Source organism: Anomaloglossus baeobatrachus, chromosome 12, assembly GCF_048569485.1.
Source record: "Anomaloglossus baeobatrachus isolate aAnoBae1 chromosome 12, aAnoBae1.hap1, whole genome shotgun sequence".
NCBI lineage: Eukaryota > Metazoa > Chordata > Amphibia > Anura > Aromobatidae > Anomaloglossus > Anomaloglossus baeobatrachus.
The window spans coordinates 118,895,184-118,914,660 of record NC_134364.1 but is presented as its reverse complement, the minus strand read 5'-3'; the positions used below and the strand labels follow the sequence as shown (position 1 = coordinate 118,914,660).

Genomic DNA, 19,477 nt, shown 5'->3' with positions numbered 1-19,477 from the left:
AAAAAAAAAAAACCACACAAGATAAAACCCAAATTAGGGGCAAAGTTATTGAAAACATCAAGTTTTAATAGTTTCCTTCAAAAGAAGATCTACCCCAAGAATGAGCCCTAATAGTTTTTTTGGCTTTTTGGAGAACGCTTAGTATATAGCCCTATTATTAAGTAAAAAAAAAAAACCCTAGTTGCGGTTCCATAATGAAGTGTCCAAGGAACTAGAATTAAAGAATACAGCAGGACTTTATCAAAGAAATCAGACACCCCCAAAATGAAAGCAAACGCCCTAAAAAAAATAAATAAATAAAAAAAAAAAATTATTGCACTCAGCAGCTTACAATTACAGTTTGCAAGTGCTGATGGTGGGTGGGCTCTCACACAAAGCTCTATCACTGTCAGGTCTGTCACCATTCCAGCTGCAGCCCTCACACAGATTGGGTACCGGAGTAACTCTGGAAGCAGCATCACTCTATGGGTCACCAGGGAAGAACACAAGGGAAGCGGACAGGGATGCAGATTTGTATGTGAGAGCCCATTCACTTACCAACTCAGTGCGATTCTTTTAGGGGGTGTCGGCTTTCTTTTGGGGGTAAACTTAGCAGTACATAGAGAATAATGACTGTATTAGAGGGTAGTGATTAGTGATAAGACGTACGCATAATGAGCGGTTGGACAGGCCTGACTTGTCTACCCAGTATAATAGAAGTCAATGTGAAATAGAGTATTTTTCCAAAAGCTCTTCCGTTTGACTTCCACTATACTGGAGTTCTTGAGTCGCGTCAGTCCGAACGTACGAGGACCGAACACTGTAGTCCTCGCTCATCAATACTAGGTAATAAAAACGGTATAATGATACCTGCCAGAGGCTTTGCTCACATCTACTATCCCACGGTAACTGAGAGTCCATCTGGCTGCACTGCTGACCTGCAACGTAAGGAAACAATTCTATACACTATGTAGCGCATGTAACCAAAGAGCCAAATCATAATCCTACAGTGTTGATCCAGAGCAAGAAAAAAAAAAAAAAACAAAATATAAAAAACACCTCACGAATCCCTTAGTAACTATTTTGGGAAGGATTCTGTCTCCCCTTTAAATATACTTGGAGTGGATCCATGGATCGACTGCACTGGCCATATATAAAGTCACCTTAAATAAATGGCCAACAACACAAGATCCGCTAATGGCTCAAAGAGACTCTACAAATGGAATATTAAAAAGGAAAAAAGTCAAAAAAAAACAACCAAAAACACACAAACACTTACTGCTCAGCTCCACCGACATCCCGTCTGCCCTGGAGTCCTGGGAGCTGCTGCTGTTGTACGTCTGCTCGATGGCTTTACTTGCCTGAGGAGCCGTGTAGTCACTGCTGGACGACTTGTCAGAAGCTTTAAAAGCTGCAGAGGTCTAGAAATTGTAGATATAAAAAACAAAGTATTAAAAAAAAAAAACAAAAAAAAAATATTTAAAAGTCAAATTAGGAGACAAAATACTAGGTGATTGAGGTCTCCATTATTCAAGACTAAACGTTTTCCCTACTCTGAGCCTTTACCTTGAAATTCAGATTAACTTCCAATAGCCACAGTTTTAAAAGGGGGTGTCCATAAAAAAAAACAAAAAAAAAAAAAAAAAAAACCACACACAACACAAAAACCCACCTATCCACAGGAGCTTACCGATTGATTGTGGTCGAAAATGGGTACTCAACAGTTCTCCTATCTGCTGATCGAGGCTGGTCCTGGCAGTCACACACCCCGACCTCTCACCAACAGTGCATTATTACCTTCCCTGTGGATAGGTGATAACTTCTTTTCACTGGAGACCCCCTTTAAGTGTGCCCTAAATACACATCGTTTTAAAAAGCCCTATGACATTCCCTTCCCTGTCTTATCCATTTACTCCCTACATTTCTTTTACACACTGGGTTAGTAATAGTGGTGTCTGATAGATGCCCTTACAATAACCCCTGGGCTTGATGCCATGTGTCACTACACAGTTGACAACCCCAAAAACCATTATCTGACTGCCAACACACCAAGGCAATCGTGAAAAGAAAATCTAATGTGATGCCCTACTTTAGGTCGGCTGTGGGCTGGTATTCTTAGGCTGGGGAGGGCCAAATAACCATGGGCCTTCCCAGCCTGATAATACCAGCCCCCAGTTGTCTGCTTTACTTTGGCAGGTGATCAAAAATGGTGAGGGGGGGGTAGCCCACTGTTTTTTAATTACCTATTAGGTTGAGGCTAAAAACACCCTTTAGTGTCATATGAAAGGCACTCCGGGTGCAAGTGTATAATATATTGGGTGGCTGGGACATGACATTAGTCAACTTCTCGTTTCTTCTGCTTCCTGTCAAATTTTATTGATACTTCAAATGAGTGTGTAGATGCGTTACTTTTTAGGTGCGTTTACGCTGACTAAACACACTTACAACCCATGTGTTTTTTATATAGAGTACACTGCGATTTACTGCATCAGTGTATGGGGAACATAAGCATAGAAGACTCAGCGTTTCCACAAGAGAACTTGACATGTTGTGGCTTGGGAAGCCGCACCACAGGTGAGTTTACCCACCATAAAAAAAAAACTACAGTGAGCATGAGATTTCTATTAATCCCTTTAAACAAATAGTTATAGATTCTAATATATATTATATAGTTCCGACATGGGAGACCCAGACAATGGGTGTAAAGCTACTGCCTCCGGAGGACACACAAAGTGCTACACTCAAAACGTGTAGCTCCTCCCTCCGGGCTATATACACCCCCTGGATGACAATCTACCCAGTTCAGTGCAAAAGCTGAAGGAGGACATCCACCCATAAGTAGAGATAGAGTAAAACTCGGAAAAACCGGAACTCTGTCTACAACAACAGCCGGTGAAAACACACGGAACAAAAACTGCCAACAGGCAACAGGGAGGGTGCTGGGTCTCCCATGTCGGAACTATAAGAAAAAGAATTTACGGTAAGTAAACAAAATTCTCTTTTTCTTCATCGTTCCTTATGGGAGACCCAGACAATGGGACGTTCTAAAGCAGTCCATGGGTGGGAAATAAACCAAACTGAGAAGTAGGCAAAACCTAACTTCACAAATGGGCGACAGCCGCCTGAAGGATGCGTCTGCCCAAGCTCGCATCTGCCGAAGCATGAGCATGCACTTGGTAGTGCTGCGAAAAAGTGTGCAGACTGGACCAAGTGGCAGCCTGACACACCTGCTGAGCCGTAGCCTGGTGCCTGAAAGCCCAGGAGGCACCGACAGCTCTGGTCGAGTGCGCCTTAAATCCCCGGCGGAGGAGGCACCTGAGAACACTGGTAGGCATCGGCGATAGCCGACCTAATCCAACGAGCTAGGGTCGGTTTAGAAGCAGAGAGACCCTTGCGCTGACCCGTGGTTAGCACAAAAAGTGAGGTGCACCGCCTAAAAACGGCGGTGCGTGACACATAGATTCGGAGCGCCCTCACCAAATCCAAGGCGTGCAACGCCTTAACAAAGAAGCGATGCACAGGGGCCGGACAAAGAGAGAGCAATGAAATGTCTTGGTTAAGGTGGAAAGAAGACACCACCTTAGGGAGAAAGTCCGGAGTCGGACGAAGAACCACCTTGTCTTGGTGAAACACCAAAAAGGGGGATTCCGAAGAGAGCGCAGCCAAATCAGAAACTCTCCTGAGAGAAGTTATGGCTACTAGAAAAACAACTTTCTGTGAAAGTCTAAACAAGGGAACCTCCCCAAGAGGCTCAAAGGGGGGTTTCTGTAAGGCCGTGAGGACCAGATTAAGATCCCAGGGATCCAAAGGCCGCCGGTAAGGAGGAATGATGTGAGCTGCGCCCTGCATGAAGGTGCGCACCTGAGCCAGTCGGGCGATACGCCGCTGGAATAATACCGACAGAGCCGACACCTGTCCTTTGAGGGAATTGAGGGACAGTCCTAGCTGTAGACCAGACTGTAGAAAAGACAGGATGGTCGGCAAGGAGAACGGCCAAGGAGCATGGTCGGAAGAGTGACACCAGGACAGGAAGATCCTCCAAGTCCTGTGATAAATCTTGGCCGAAGAAGACTTCCGAGCCTGAGTCATAGTGGAGATGACCTCAGAGGGAATACCTGAAGCCGTCAGGATCCAGGACTCAAGAGCCACGCCGTCAATCTGAGAGCCGCAGAATTCTGGCGGAAAAACGGACCTTGAGAGAGAAGGTCTGGGCGATGCCACGGCACCTCTACAGACAGGCGGAGCAGGTCTGGGTACCAAGCTCGCCTGGGCCAGTCCGGAGCAATGATTATGACACGACGGCCCTCCATTCTGATCTTGCGCAGAACCCTGGGCAAGAGAGCTAGAGGGGGAAACACATAGGCCAGACGGAACTGGGACCAATCTTGGACCAGCGCGTCCGCTGCGAAGGCCTGAGGATCGTGGGAGCGAGCCACGTAAACCGGGACCTTGTTGTTGTGCCAGGAAGCCATTAGATCCACTTCCGGAGTGCCCCACTTGCGGCAGATTGACCTGAACACTGCCGGATGCAGGGCCCACTCGCCGCTGTCCACGGTTTGACGGCTGAGATAATCTGCCTCCCAGTTTTCTACGCCTGGGATGTGGACTGCGGATATGGTGGACTTGGAGTCCTCCGTCCACTGAAGGATTCGTTGAACCTTCAACATCGCCAGGCGGCTGCGAGTCCCGCCCTGGTGATTAATGTAGGCAACCGCTGTCGCGTTGTCCGACTGGACTCGAATGTGCCTGCCCGCCAACAGGTGGTGCAAGGCTAGGAGAGCTAGAAACACAGCTCTTATCTCCAGCACATTGATCGGGAGGGCTGATTCGGACGGAGTCCAAGTGCCCTGTGCTCGGTGATGGAGAAAAACTGCTCCCCAACCGGAGAGGCTGGCATCTGTGGTGAGAATCACCCAGGACGGAGTCAGGAAGGAGCGTCCCTGAGACAGAGAGAGGGGCCGAAGCCACCACTGAAGAGAGCTCCTGGTCTGTGGCGACAGAGCCACTAGCCTGTGCAGGGAAGAGGTCCGCTTGTTCCAACAGCGGAGAATGTCCAACTGCAGGGGACGCAGATGGAACTGTGCAAATGGAACCGCTTCCATTGACGCCACCATCTGACCCAGCACCTGCATGAGGTGTCTGATGGAATGACGGTGGTGCCTCAGCAGAGAGCGCACCGCTAGCTGAAGGGACTGCTGTTTGACCAAGGGCAACTTCACAAGTGCCGGCAGAGTCTCGAATTGCATCCCTAGGTACAGAAGGCCCTGGGTCGGGGTCAGAGTGGACTTGGGCAGGTTGATAAGCCACCCGAACTGAACAAGCGTGGCGAGAGTGAGCGAGATACTCCGCTGGCAGTCCGCCCTGGATGAGGCCTTGACTAGAAGGTCGTCCAGGTAGGGGATTACTGCCAACCCCTGAAGGTGCAGGACCGCAACCACTGCTGCCATAACCTTGGTGAAAACACGAGGGGCCGTGGCTAACCCGAAGGGGAGAGCCACGAATTGGAAACGTTCCTCTCCGATTGCAAAGCGGAGCCAACGCTGGTGTGAGACCGCGATAGGCACGTGCAGATAGGCATCCCTGCTGTCGATGGATGCCAGAAAATCTCCTTGGGTCATTGATGCAATGACCGATCTCAGAGACTCCATGCGAAAACGCCGCACCTGAACATGCTTGTTGAGAAGCTTGAGATCCAGGATGGGCCGGAAGGAACCGTCCTTCTTGGGGACTAGAAAGAGGTTGGAGTAGAAACCTCTGAACCGTTCCCGAGCGGGAACCGGAACAATAACACCGTTGGCCTGCAGGGATGCCACGGCCTGAGAGAAGGCGGCGGCTTTGGAGCAGGGGGGAGTGGACAGAAAAAATCTGTTTGGCGGGCTGGAAGAAAATTCTATCCTGTAGCTGTGGGAGATGATATCCCGCACCCACTGATCGGAGACGTGTTGAAACCACACGTCGCCAAAGCGGGAGAGCCTGCCACCGACCAAGGACGTTGCTGGCGCAGCCAGATAGTCAAGAGGGGGCTGCCTTAGTGGCAGCGGCTCCTCCGGACTTCTGAGGACGCGGCTTTGCGCGCCAGATGGGTTTACGATCCTTGGCTGCGGTAGTGGACGAGGCTGAGGGCTTAGAGGCTGACCAGTTAGAGGAACGAAAGGAACGAAACCTCGATTGGTTCCTGCCCTGGACAGGTCTCTTGGCTTTAGCTTGTGGCAAGGAAGTACTCTTCCCTCCAGTAGCTTCCTTAATTATTTCATCCAGTTGTTCACCAAACAGCCGGGACCCAGCAAAAGGGAGGCCTGCAAGGTACTTCTTAGAAGAAGCGTCTGCTTTCCACTCTCGAAGCCACAAGATCCTGCGGATCGCAAGAGAGTTAGCGGAGGCCACCGCCGTGCGGTGAGAAGCCTCCAGAATGGCAGACATGGCGTAGGATGAAAAAGACGAAGCCTGAGAAGTTAAGGCCTCCATCTCAGGCATAGAGTCCCTGGTGAGGGAATGTATCTCCGCCAGAGAGGCAGAGACTGCCTTAAGAGCCCACACTGCCGCAAAAGACGGGGAGAACGAGGCTCCTGCCGCCTCATATAGAGACTTGGCCAGAAGGTCAACCTGGCGGTCAGTGGGATCCTTAAGAGAGGTGCCATCGGCCACCGCTACGACTGTGCGGGCTGAGATTCTAGACACCGGAGGGTCTACCTTTGGGGACTGAGCCCACTCCTTCACCACATCTGGTGGAAAGGGAAAACTGTCATCAGAACTACGCTTTGGAAAGCGTTTGTCAGGACAGGCCCTGGGTTTGGTGACAGTGGCCTGAAAACTGGAGTGGTTAAAAAAAACGTACTACGAGCTTTCTTAGGTGAGGCAAACTGATGTATCTCCACCAGAGAGGCTGGTTCCTCTGACACTGGTGGAGTGAGGTTCAGAACGGAGTTAATGGACGCAATCAAGTCACTAACATCCGCATCATCCTCAGACAAGGCAATGGGGTACCTAGAGCTAGCGTCTGAACCCACAGTAAAATTATCCTCCTCGCCCTGCACCTCGGCCCGTGAATCAGAGCCGTGGGACGAGGAAGGAGAAGGGTCCCTGCGTCTCCGTTTAGGAGGACGGGGTCCTAGAACATGCTCTGAGGGCTCTGCAGAGCTCGGAGCAACAGAGGCGGCCTGAGAAGGAGGCTGATGCATGGTCAGCAGTGTCCGGGACAGTTGTCCCATAGAGTCGGCAAAAGACTGGGAAATAGCTCTGGAAAAAGATGCTACCCAAGCCGGGGGATCAGTCACCGGGGCTGGAGCGGCCGGAGGAACCCCTGAGGAGGCTCCAGGCTGAGGGGCCACCATGTTAGAGCAGGCATCACAATGTGGGTATGTGCTTGGCTCTGGCAGAATGAGCTTACAAGCAGTGCATACAGCATACAGCTTTGCAGCCTTGCTCCTAGTGACAGACATGCTGCTGAGGTGGAGGCTCTGCAGCAAGAATACACTCCTGTAGAATGCCCTGAGAGTGTATAATAAAAAGCCCACAACCAGAGGTTGTGGCTTACCAGACCGCTCTCTGTGTGCCCTCCGGATTCAACAGCTCAGACCCCCAGTGAAGCGACAGCCTTCCCAAAAGCAGCAGCTGCAGCATCCAGCGCCGATCAGTGTAAGAACGCTGAGAAAATGGCGCTGGAAGGAGGAGGGGGGCGGGGAGAAGCCCAAGAGTGGGAGACCGGAGGGCCAAGGAGAGATACAGGGGAGGGAACATCTCCACAGAAAGGAGTGTCCTCTCCTCTGCTGGCCGGCCGGTGGGCGGCGCCACGCTATGCATCTGCATGTGACATGCAGGGAAGCCGAAACCGAAACTAGGCCCAAACTGAAGCCGGGGCCTAGATTTTTAACATGCGGCCGACGAGCAGGCACCCCCGGCGCGGTTCTCCGGAAAAACACCGAGAACCGGCCGGAATTACAGTAAAAGACAAAAAACAGACTCTCCCCTCAATAAAAGTACCCGGGACCCCTGAAAAACGTCTCAATACTTAGCTTTTGAGACGCAGGGCCATGTCCCTGAGGGAAGGTCAAATGCTCCGTCCAGCAGGAACCAGACAGGGCTGCGGATGGAGACCGGTCTCCTGCACAGCAGAGAGGACCGAGACGGCTCCCACTTCAAACCAGAGCCTGAAAAGGATGTTGAAGGAGCGCGGCATGTGAAGGCTCCAGCCTTGCAAAGTCAACCTTAACAGCACCGCCGACACAGTGGGGTGTGAAGGGACATGCCGGGAGTCCAGATTGGACCCGCTTTTCTTCCATATCTTTAAAAATAAAATCTTAAAAATGAAAAAAAATCAGAGAATGCATGTGTGTGTGTGCCTCCTGAAACACAAAGCATTGAACTGGTTAGATTGTCATCCAGGGGGTGTATATGCTAGGAGGGAGGAGCTACACGTTTTGAGTGTAGTACTTTGTGTGTCCTCCGGAGGCAGTAGCTATACACCCATTGTCTGGGTCTCCCATAAGGAACGATGAAGAAAATGTCTGATCTGCATTCATTGCAAGAACATAGTCTAGTCAGAGAAGTGGCTGCGCATGCTGGATTTTCTCAATTTTTATGGGCGCTATCAGATATTTATCAATATCTGACTAATTTGATGTAAAATGTCACAGATTAGAACAAACCTTTTAAGTACTATATAAATTAAAAGGGAATATGTCATCAGGATTTTAATATGTAAAATGACAACTGCATGATATAGAGGCTGAAAGCCTGATTCCAGGGATGTATCACTTACTGAGCCGCTCAAATTACAGGAGATCACTAGAGGACTAAAACCTGCTGCTAGTTTGGCAGCTTTCTGTGTACACTGTGCATAGGCGGAAAGCAGCCAATCAGTGGTGTGGGTGGAGCTATATAGAGCTCACCTTCACAAAGTTGCTAAATTTCCAGTTGATTTAACTTTTTATAATCCAAACTACAGCATCCAGTAATGCAAGTAATACGTCACTGGAGTCAGGGTCTCTATCACTATATCAGGTTGCTCTCAGATGGGGCATCAAAAACCTTGTACAGATTCCCTTTAGGCTGTTACTTCTCACCATTTAAGAAACGAAGCAGACACACATACCTGCCCATCATCATTCAACCTTCCCCTCTTTTCTCTTTGGCTCTCAGAATCAGGCTCGATATTACGGATTCTCTTCTGACCAGCTATGGAGTCTTTGGGTTGATAAGTCGATACGGTCAAGTTCTGCTGAAGAGCTTCATTCTCGCATAGATCTTCCCAAGCGCCTTCCGGCACCTCGTAGTCAAACATGCTATTGATCTCTTGATCGTCAGGAAGCATCTCTTCATCTATACACTGCCCATCATCGATATTACGGAAAGTCTTGGGGAGCACTTTAGAGCTTTGATCGTTTTGGGGTTGAGCCTCAGAAACAGAAGACACTGCCCTTTCAAGAAGGTTACTGGTGCTTGACGCCCTTTTATTGGGCAATTTGGGCAGAAACATCTTGACCGATCGCCTACTTGGCAAGTGATACTCCCTCGATATGGTGTTAGTTTTCTCCGTAGGTTCCTTTTCTTGAATGGTTTCTTTGTTTGGCAACTCGGAACTAATCCAGATTTGTTCTGTAACCGACCGTGAAGGACACAAAGTCTGGGTTGTGACTGGCAACTGAGCAATAAGGCTCGAGACCGGTGCAGTGTGATGGGGTGAAAGCTTCGGCTTCTGTGTCAAATTCTGTATCGATAACAAAACATCAGCCACACTTCTACGCTTCTTTGTACCCTCTTTTGATAATTTAGCGGAGATCCCAAGCCCTCCAAGATCAGAGGAGATGCCTTCAGGAACAACATTTATATTGGATAGATCAGGTTCTTTGGGAAGAGTTTTGTCCCCCAGGTTTTCAGTCACTGGCATCTGGCTGACAACTGAAGCCTGATTGATTTCTTCTGTAGCACGAACAGTTCTTGCCTGGTGCTCTCCGCCATGTTTTTCGGTTGTAATGACTTGTTCCGACATTAAATCTTTAGCTACCATCTCCTTTTCTGGAAGACAGGCAGACATAGTGAGTTGTTCCAACATTTCATTCTTGGCCGCTGTCTCCACTTCTGGAAAATAGAAGGACACCCTTTTCCCCTTAAATCTGGATTTTCTCAACTCCATTTCTAGTGTAACTTCTGGATCTTTTTGATAAGTATCACAATCTTTCGGATCTCTGGGTGCAAAGTTGTTTCTAGAATCTGAAGTTACACGGTTGGGATCATCAATTAAGGAGTCGATAACAGGTCGGAGCTCACGAGTTGTATGTAGACTCTCAATTTTAGCACTCATCACTTCCCCTTTGACTTCATCTTCATAAACTGATTTACTCGCATCATCTGAAACCCCAACTTCTGCCACACTTTCAATCTTGTAATCTACACCATTGCCCGAATTGGGAATTAGTTTGGAATCGGCATTAGCCGAGATGACGTTTCTGATGGATGTATGCCGATTTTCCTTAGATTGATGGTCAAAACCTGCGGTAGTATTATTGGACTTATCTAAAATATCTGTTTCAGCGTTACAAGAACCAGGCTTCAACAAGGAGACATCTTCCACTGGACTTGTGTGCACTTGCGAGAGCTCCTCATTACCCAAACCCTCCAAGAAGATTCCCGATCTTACAGAGAGTGTAAGAGAGCTTGCAAAACTTTTCCTACGACAACACTCAAGCTTTTCTGTTGGCTTACTTAAATTGTCAGACTGCTCTATTTCCATCAATTCTCCACAAACATTTACACCATCGCTTTTAGTTACACCTGTGCTAGAACTAGGAATATGGGAATTTTGGTCTAAGAAGTTGACTTCTACAGTATCTGTGTATTGTCCTGTGATTTCCATACTCTGATCACTTGGAAACTTGGTTTCATCACCATCGCAAACCAAGATCGTATTCCTTTGTTCCAAAACACTGTTTCTTGGAAACATTGAAAAGTTCATCGTTGACGTTGCGTCATTTCTTTCTAGCGGCATGCTCAAATCTTTAGCAACTAAAGGAGGTACTCTTTCTCCAAGTGATGCTGCTTGAGGTCTAGCTGTGGCCAAATCGTCACACGTAGATCTTCGGGAATTGGTCTTCACAGGATAGGCAATATCCACTTCCTCAAAGGTTTTGTTTTCAATTGCCACGGTGTGAGATCTTGTTATGTCCATATCACCTTCATTACATAACGTTTTATCGACAGAAGCCTTATATTCCAGCCGCTCAGTAAAGTGTACATACGCATCAGTCTCCTCCATATTGCAAACATGAAGGATTGTTTCATCTCCGGGAACTAAAGACTTTGGATGAGAAGAAACGCTTTTCCTCTTCGAAAGACCAAGTGAAACGCCACCACTTTTATTATGTTGTATGTCTGATGTTTGATCAATATACACGATGTTGGACTTTGTCATGTCCATGTCTTCATTCTGAAAAGCTATCGCAGATGTAAGGTCGTCAGCCATATCAACAGCGGTTCGATCGAGAACAGGTTTTCTCTTAGTATTTTGAAGCTCCTCAGTAATGTTTTTAGATTTTGCGCCGTCCAATAGTTTGCTTTCGATTGCCACCGTATGAGATCTTGTCATTTCCATATCACCTTGATGGCATACAGTTCTATCAGCAGAAGACTTGGTTACTAGAGTGTCAGTAAAATTCACATTAGTCTCCTCCATATTGCAAACTATATGTATCGTGTCATCACTGGAAGCGAAGGACTTTGAACAAGAAACGCTTTTCCTTTTTGAAAGAACGTATGAAGAATGGGCACTTTTACTAGGTGGCCCATCTGATATTTGATCGATAAACACAGTGTTGGACTTTGTTATGTCCATGTCTTCACCTTTGAAGGATATCCCAGATGTAAGGTTGTCTGCTATGTCTACGGCTTTAGTCGTTCTGTCAAGAACAGATCGGTTATCATTTTTAGTCTTCACGCAGTCCAGTATTTTGCTTTCAATTGCCAATGTATGAGATTTTGTCATTTCCATATCGTCTTCGTTAAATATTGTTCTATCAACAGAAGATTTATTTACTAGTCCTTCAGAAAAATGAGAAATTGCTTTGGTCGGCTTCGTACTGTAAACTGGGAGTGTTTCATCACTGGGAACTAAAGATTTTGGACGAGAAGAAAGGCTTTTCCTCCTCGAAAGAACATTTGAAGTGTGAACACCTTTATTATGGGGCTCATCTGATATTTGATCGATAAACACAGTGTTGGATTTTGTAGTGTCCATGTCTTCACCCTGAAAGGACATCCCGGCTGTAACATCACCTGCCATATCGAAGGCATTAGTTCGGTCAAGAACAGATTTTCTCCTAGCATCCAGAAACTCCGCAGGAACACTTTTAGCCTTTGCGTCATTCAATATTTTGCTTTCGATAGCCATTGTATGAGATTTTCTTCTTTCCATATCATCTTGAAATATAGTTATATCAACAGAAGACTTATTTACTACTTCTTCAGAAATTTGAGGATCTACATCTGTCTTCTTCATATTGCAAGCCAAAAGCATCTTTTCATCACTGAAACCTAACGACTTTGGACGAGAAGAAACACTTTTGCTCTTTGAATGAACTTCTGAAGAATGGGCACTTTTATTGTGTGGCTCATCTGATATTTGATCGATAAACACAGTGTTGGACTTTGTTATGTCTATGTCTCCAGCTTTGAAGGACATCCCAGATGTAAGGTCACCTGCCATGTCTACGACATTAGTCATTCTGTCAAAAAAAGATCTTCTCGGATCATTTTTAGTCTTTACGCAGTCCAATATTTTGCTTTCAATTGCCAACGTATGAGATTTTGTCATTTCCATATCGTCTTCGTTAAATATAGTTCTTTCCAGAGAAGATTTATTTGCTAGTCCTTCAGAAAAATGAGAAATTGCTTTGGTCGGCTTCGTACTGTAAACTGGAATCGTTATTTCATCACTGAAACCTAAAGACTTTGGACGAGAAGAAACACTTTTTCTCTTCGAAGAGGCATCAGAAACGCGAGCACTTTTATCATGTAGCTTATCTGATACTTGATCGATAAACACAGTGTTTGACTTTGTAATGTCCATGTCTTCACCCTGAACAGATATCGCAGATGTAAGGTCGTCAGCCATACCAGCAGCATTTGTCGTAAGGCCAAGGACAGATTTTCTTGTAGTATTCAAAAATTCCGCAGGAACATTTTTAGCCTGGGCACCATGCCATATTTTGCTTTCAATTCCCACCTTATGAGGTCTCGTCATTTCCATATCCTCTTCGTAACAAATGGTTTTATCAACTGAAGACCTATTTACTATATGTGTATTGGCATCAGTTTGCTTCTTACTGGAAACTGGAAGTATAGTTTCATTACTGGTTACCAAAGCCTTTGGATGAAAAGAAACACTTTTCCTTTTCGAAGAGCCATCAAAAACATGAGTATTTTTATCATGTAGTATATCTGATATTTGATCAATAAACACAGTGTTAGACTTCGTGATGTCCATGTCTTCACCCTGAAAAGATATCGCAGATGTAAGGTCATCTGCCACATCAACGTCATTAGTCGTTAAGCCAAGAACAGATTTTCTTGTATCCAGAAATTCCGCAGGAGCATTTTTAGCCTTGGCACCGTCCCATCTTTTGCTTTCAATTACCCCCTTATGAGATCTTGTCATTTCCATATCATCTTCGTTACATATAGTTGAATCATCTGAAGACTTTACTAGAGTTTCGGCATCGTTCTTCATATTGGAAAATGGAAATACTTTATCATTGGGAACTAAAGCCATTGGACGTGAAGACTCGCTTTTCCTCCTCGAAAGGACGTCTGAAATGTAGACACCTTTATTATGTGATTTATCCAATACATGGTCAATAAAAACAGTGTTGGACTTGGTGACATCCATGTCTTCTTGAAAGCTTTTCCCAGATCTAACATCAGCAATAGTCGATATGTGAAGAATGGATTCTCTCTTAGTATTCTGAAACTCCATAGTAACATTTTTAGCCTTTATACCATCCAAGATTTTGCTTTCAATCGCTGTCGTATGCGACCTGGTGATGTCCATATCATTCTGTTCACATAAGAACAAAGTTTTATCCTGTGATTCGTCAGACACCGGACTATTCTCCAGATGGTCTCCACCTTGCTTGTTAAATAAGTCACCGTCTCTTGTTTCTGATTGGTTACTTACAGAAGAGGTCATTTTAGATTTTAGACCGGGAAGTTGCACATCACGTCCCGGCTTTTGATTGTCGATGACACCCGTATTCGACACGGTAATGTCTATGTCTTGATCACACAAGGTCCGATTGGTGTAGCGCCTTTCATTGATGTCAAGCATTGAAGGAGGCTTAGAAGTGTATTTCACATCCCGGAGATTACTCATACTTTCTGAAGCGGCGCTAAACGTTCCGTTGCTTTGTGAGGATCTATTACCAACCTCGGCAATCACCTTGTTTTCGATAGCTATTGTGTGTGCCCTGGTCATATTCATATCATCTTCGTCACATAGATACATTGTCTTTTCCTGAAAGGATTCTAACACTGGATTTGTTTTGTTCCAAGGCCGCGATTTTCCTGCAGTGAGAAGAAGACCTACATTGACGTTTGTCATCTCCATCTCGCCTTCCTGATGGACAGTCTCATTATGAAGCCGTTGTCTTGACACGTTATGGACCATGTCCACCTCCCGACCCATTTGTAATTCTGCACAAGTAGTGGGAGCGATGTTCTGTAATGTAACGGATCGATTATGTATCGCAAGTTGATTTAGCTCATCGATAATCATAGTGTGGCTTTTTGTAAGCTCCATTTCATCTCCAAAAACTGTTCTATCAGCGACCGAACTCTTTAATGTGGACGGCACACATGGAACAGATCTGGTCACCTGGGAATTTCCATGTAAGTCTGTATGGCTAATAGCGATTGTATGTGAATAGGTCATGTCCATGTCATCCTGATCAGGTCTGAATAATAGTGTATTATTTGGCAGAGTCGAACAAGGTGCCCTACTGGCCTCCTCAGCCAGGTAGAAACCGATGCTGGACTTTGTGATGTCCATGTCTTCACCTTGAAAACAGATCCCAGATGTAACGGCATTAGTAGTTCGGTCAAGAATGGATTTTCTTTTTGTATCCCGAAACTCCATAGTAACATTTTTAGCCTTCAAGCCTTCCAATATTTTGCCTTCAATCGCGGTTGTATGCGACCTGGTCATATCCATATCATTCTGGTCATATAACAAAGTCTTATCCTGGGACTCCCCAGATATATGAGTATTGTTCTCCGGATAGTTGCCAATTTCTTTGTTGAATGTGTAAAACTGCTCCTTAACAATATTTGCTTTCGGTGTTTTTGAGATGTCGCTCAAAACTTTGCGGTCAATAAGCACAGTATGAGACCGGGTCATTTCCATGTCTTGTTGATCCAATGTAAACAGCACTGTCTTGTCGTCATCACATGTACCTGTGGCTTTCGATTTCTCCCCTCCCAAACTGGCCAGGAAGTCACTAAACTTTATTTTGTTCTCCATGGAAGACTCTCCTTTAAAGTCAATATGTTTTTCGCCACCAGTGGACAATGGAAATTCTTGGATTTTGGCTACGTCCTTGCTGGTTTGGGATTTTAAGCTGGCAAGAAACTGTTTGGTATCAATCTTCTTCGTTCCCTCCTCGGTCAGGCCGTGAATGGTTACAGTGTTGCTTGCAGTCATATCCATATCATTGTCCGAAGAGAAGAATATTGTCCTGTCTTTACCACACTCGGCAGAATTCCACTGAAATAAAAATCATAAATTAGCATAAAAATTAATAGAATAGAAGTTTCCCTAAATGCATAAATATCTTAAATTCATACCAGCTGTACAAATCTTAAACCTTTAAACATGGCTAGTTACCAGGTCAAAAGTGGCCAGTCTACGCCCTTATTCTATTCTCGCTCCTAGAGTATTATGTTTTGTCCCCCTCGGTAATCTGCCATACAGTTCGAGATTTTTGTGCTTTTTTTTTATGTTCACAAGGAGGCGGGCCTCACAAGGTAACATAGCAACCTAAAGACCCGCCCCTGAGGACCCTGTGAGAAACACCTCCTCGATAAAGACATTACCGGTAAGTAATTTAGATTTTTCCCTTCACCACGACAGCGCCATCACACAAAATAAAAATTTAGAGAGGCGTCACAGTCTGTAGAACCCTTCTATCGAATTTAAGATCCACTATGAAAGATCAATCTGATCTACAGTGATTAAAGAAAGTCCTAGGAGAATACCAGATTGCCGCCTTACAGATCTGCTAGAGAGGAACGTCCGCTCTTTCAGCACAGAAAGTTGCCACCGATCTGGTGGAATGCGCAGTGATACCATGCGGCACTGGTCTATCCTGAGCTATATAGGCCTCCCTAATCGCTTCTTTTACCCACCTAACTATGGATCCTTTTGAAGCCGGAAGACCTTTCCTAGCTCCCTGAAAGCACACAAATAGGGCTTGACTTTTCCACCAAGAACCAGTGACCTCTAAGTACTGAATGACTGATCTCTTGACATCCAAAGAACGGAGCCTTTCTTCCTTTGAGTTTTTAGAATTCGGATAAAACAAGGGAAGGACTTGGCTACCTTTGGCAAATAGGCCGGATCCGTACGTAGTATAATCCTATCCTCCAGAGCTCAGCTGTAAAGAAGGAGGGGGGGGGGAATGGGGGTGAAAGCGGGGGTGTTGACCGAAAGGGCCTCAAGGTCACTCATCCTTCTGGCTGACATCAAAGCGACCAGCAGAGTCACTTTAAGGGTGAGGAGTCTGATAGGGGACTGCAAAACGGAGTTCAAACGGAGGCCCCGTTAAGGTGCCTAGGACCAAGTTTAAATACAAGAAGGAAAAACTGGGGAAGGGGCAGGCTAGATCTCTGACAAGAAATACGTAATTACTTACCGGTAATGTGTTTTTTTCTGAACCCATGAAGGCACCACGATGTAAGGGTGCCGTAAAAATAAAATTATTTTACCTACCAGTGACACACTAGGTTGTAATTATAGAGGGCCCCTAAGGCTGCTACCTGTAAGTTTAAGGGGCTGAACGATAAGCTGTAACTAACCCCCCTCTGTAGGAATTCCAGAATGGCGGTTATCGGGGTCCTCCCTCCAGGGACTCTTGCCTGAGGCGGAAAGGAACTTATGCCATACTCAGCCATAAATTTTTGTGGTTGTTGGCTGCCTGCTCTGTAAGAGGGTAGTAATTAGATTAGCATAGAAGCCAAGGACTGCTAATAACTGCCTCTCAAATTCCAGGCTGTCAAATGAAGGCCTGAAATTTGAGGGTGAAGCAGAGGGCCCTGGGAGAGGAAGGCCAGAGTGTCCGGCAGGACCCACAGATCTGACAAGGGGATTCTTTTTAACCAGTAGAACCAAGGCCTCTTGTGCCAGAATGGCGCTATCAGAATCAATCTCACCCTGCCCTCCCAGGCATTTCTCTGGACTGCTGGAATTAGGTCTGTACGCATTTCCCTTGTTGATCCTGTCTTCCATGAAATGTGTAAAGCGTCAACCACCCAAGGGTTTTCAAGGGGAAGGAGGGGTGGGGGGTGGGGTGTTTAGGGAGCAGAAATGTTCCACTTTCCTGTTGGCAAAAGGATAGAACACTGAGGAACCCCAAAGACCTACTATCTGGTTGAAAACCCTTACGTTCAAGGACCATTCTCCTTGCCGAACCTTACCGACTCAGGGAATTAGCCGTAGCGTTGTCCACACTCCAGATGTGTAGGGCTGAGAGGGACGTGAGAAGTCTGTGCCAGGGAGAGGATACCTCGCGCGGATTCCATAAGGGAGGGATATCTCGTGCCTCCTGATGATTTAGGTAAGAGAGTCACCTTGTTGTCCGACAGAATCCGAATGTGGCGACCAACTAGAGCCTTCCTGATGGCCCAAAGCTCCCTTAAGTTGGACGAACCGAACTTCAACTTTTCTGGTGAGTCCAAACCCAGAGCTATGTGAACACTTAAGTGGGCCCCCAACCTGACTCGCTTGCGTATATGGTGACAATCTCTGAGATAGGGGAAGTTGAGGGAGCTCCTGTTATCAGATTTTGAGGGTCTAGCTACCAACGGAGACAATCCTTTACCATAGGAGTAAGAACTTCCTTCCAAAAACCCCAATTGAGTCTTCTAAAAGCAACTCCCTCTGCAGCGAACGGGTATTGAACTGTGCCCAGGGAACCTCCAGGATACATGCTACCAGCCCAGGGACCCCAAAATTAACATGGCCTCCCTGAGGGTAAGAATTGGGTTTGTGATAGTGGAATGCACCAAAGTCCTTAGTGAGAATTTTCTCCCGCAGCAGGAAGCATTGCTGGGAATGAGAGTCTAGGACAAAATCTAAATAGGTCTGTTTTGTGGAGGGCTCTAGTCTTTATTTTTTTTTCTTACAATTCAGGATCCATCCCAGATCTTCCAAGACAGATGTTATGGACGGAATCTGGGACCTGCAATGGTCTTCTGATGTTCCCACTATCAGGAAGTCGTCCAGATAGGGCACTATAAGGATGTTCCCTTCGTGAGTGTGAGCCATCATCTCCGCCACTACTTTTGTGAATACTCTTGAGGCTGTCGGCAACCCAAAGGGAAGAGCACTATATTGGAGATGCCACTCTCAAACTTCTGATGCACGGGATGAATTGGAATATGGTACAGTAATACGCATCCTTTAGGTCCAGAACTGCCATATAGAAATCTTGAAATAATTTTATCAATAATTTCACAGACTTCATCTTGAAGTGCTGATGGATCAGACTCCTGAGGGGGGGGGGGGGGGGGGGGGGGGGGGGGCAAATGAAATTGGCACTTGAGACCTTCTTTAATACTCCCCCAAGATCGAGCCGCTGGATGAGTTCTCCAAGGCGATGACAAAAAGGAGGAGAGGGATGTCATTGTGATAGCTCCCCCACCACCCCCCCTCCCCCAGAGCTCTTCTGGGTCTTCCATCCTGGAAGAGGAAACAGAGCTGGTGCGGTAGAGGTGCCGCCCTTTAATCTCAGTGGGTTTCCTGTCCTAAGATGGGTGGACCTCTGTCTCCGGTGGCGCTGTTGTGGTGAAGGGAAAAGGAGCGCTAAATAAAAAAGCCTATTTTCTCTTGAACAATATGGCGGCCTCGATAAATAAAGAAAATAATAATAATAATAATAATAATAATAATAATAATAATAATAATAATAAAGTTGAGCATGTCAGATGCGTCTAATTAAACATCTCATTGTAGCACCACTCAGGCATTCTACTGACCTTTATGACCCTTCTAATTCATGAAAAAACATCTACGGTATTTAAGCACAGGTTAAAAAGGAGGGAGGAAAAAAAAAAAAAAAACCAAACAAACAACAACAAACACCACAACACCAACTAACACCACCAAAACAACCACCACAACCCCAACCCCAACCACCAACCACCACAACACCAACACACCACCAACACCAACCACCACACCACCAACACCAACCACACCAACCAACACCAACCACCACACCAACACCAACCACCA

At 46.2% G+C, this 19,477-nt stretch overlaps 1 protein-coding gene across 1 annotated transcript in view; it reads right to left on the bottom strand.

Annotated features, from left to right (window-relative positions):
- The window catches only part of KNL1 (kinetochore scaffold 1), a 94,639-nt gene that overhangs the window by 60,670 nt on the left and 14,492 nt on the right, over nt 1-19,477 (bottom strand). Inside the window, exons 10-12 of the mRNA XM_075330707.1 lie at nt 9,071-15,730; nt 1,259-1,400; nt 850-917 (exon numbers count right to left, since the gene is read on the bottom strand). Of these exons, the coding sequence (XP_075186822.1) occupies nt 850-917; nt 1,259-1,400; nt 9,071-15,730 (6,870 nt within the window). The remainder of the gene's footprint in view (nt 1-849; nt 918-1,258; nt 1,401-9,070; nt 15,731-19,477) is intronic.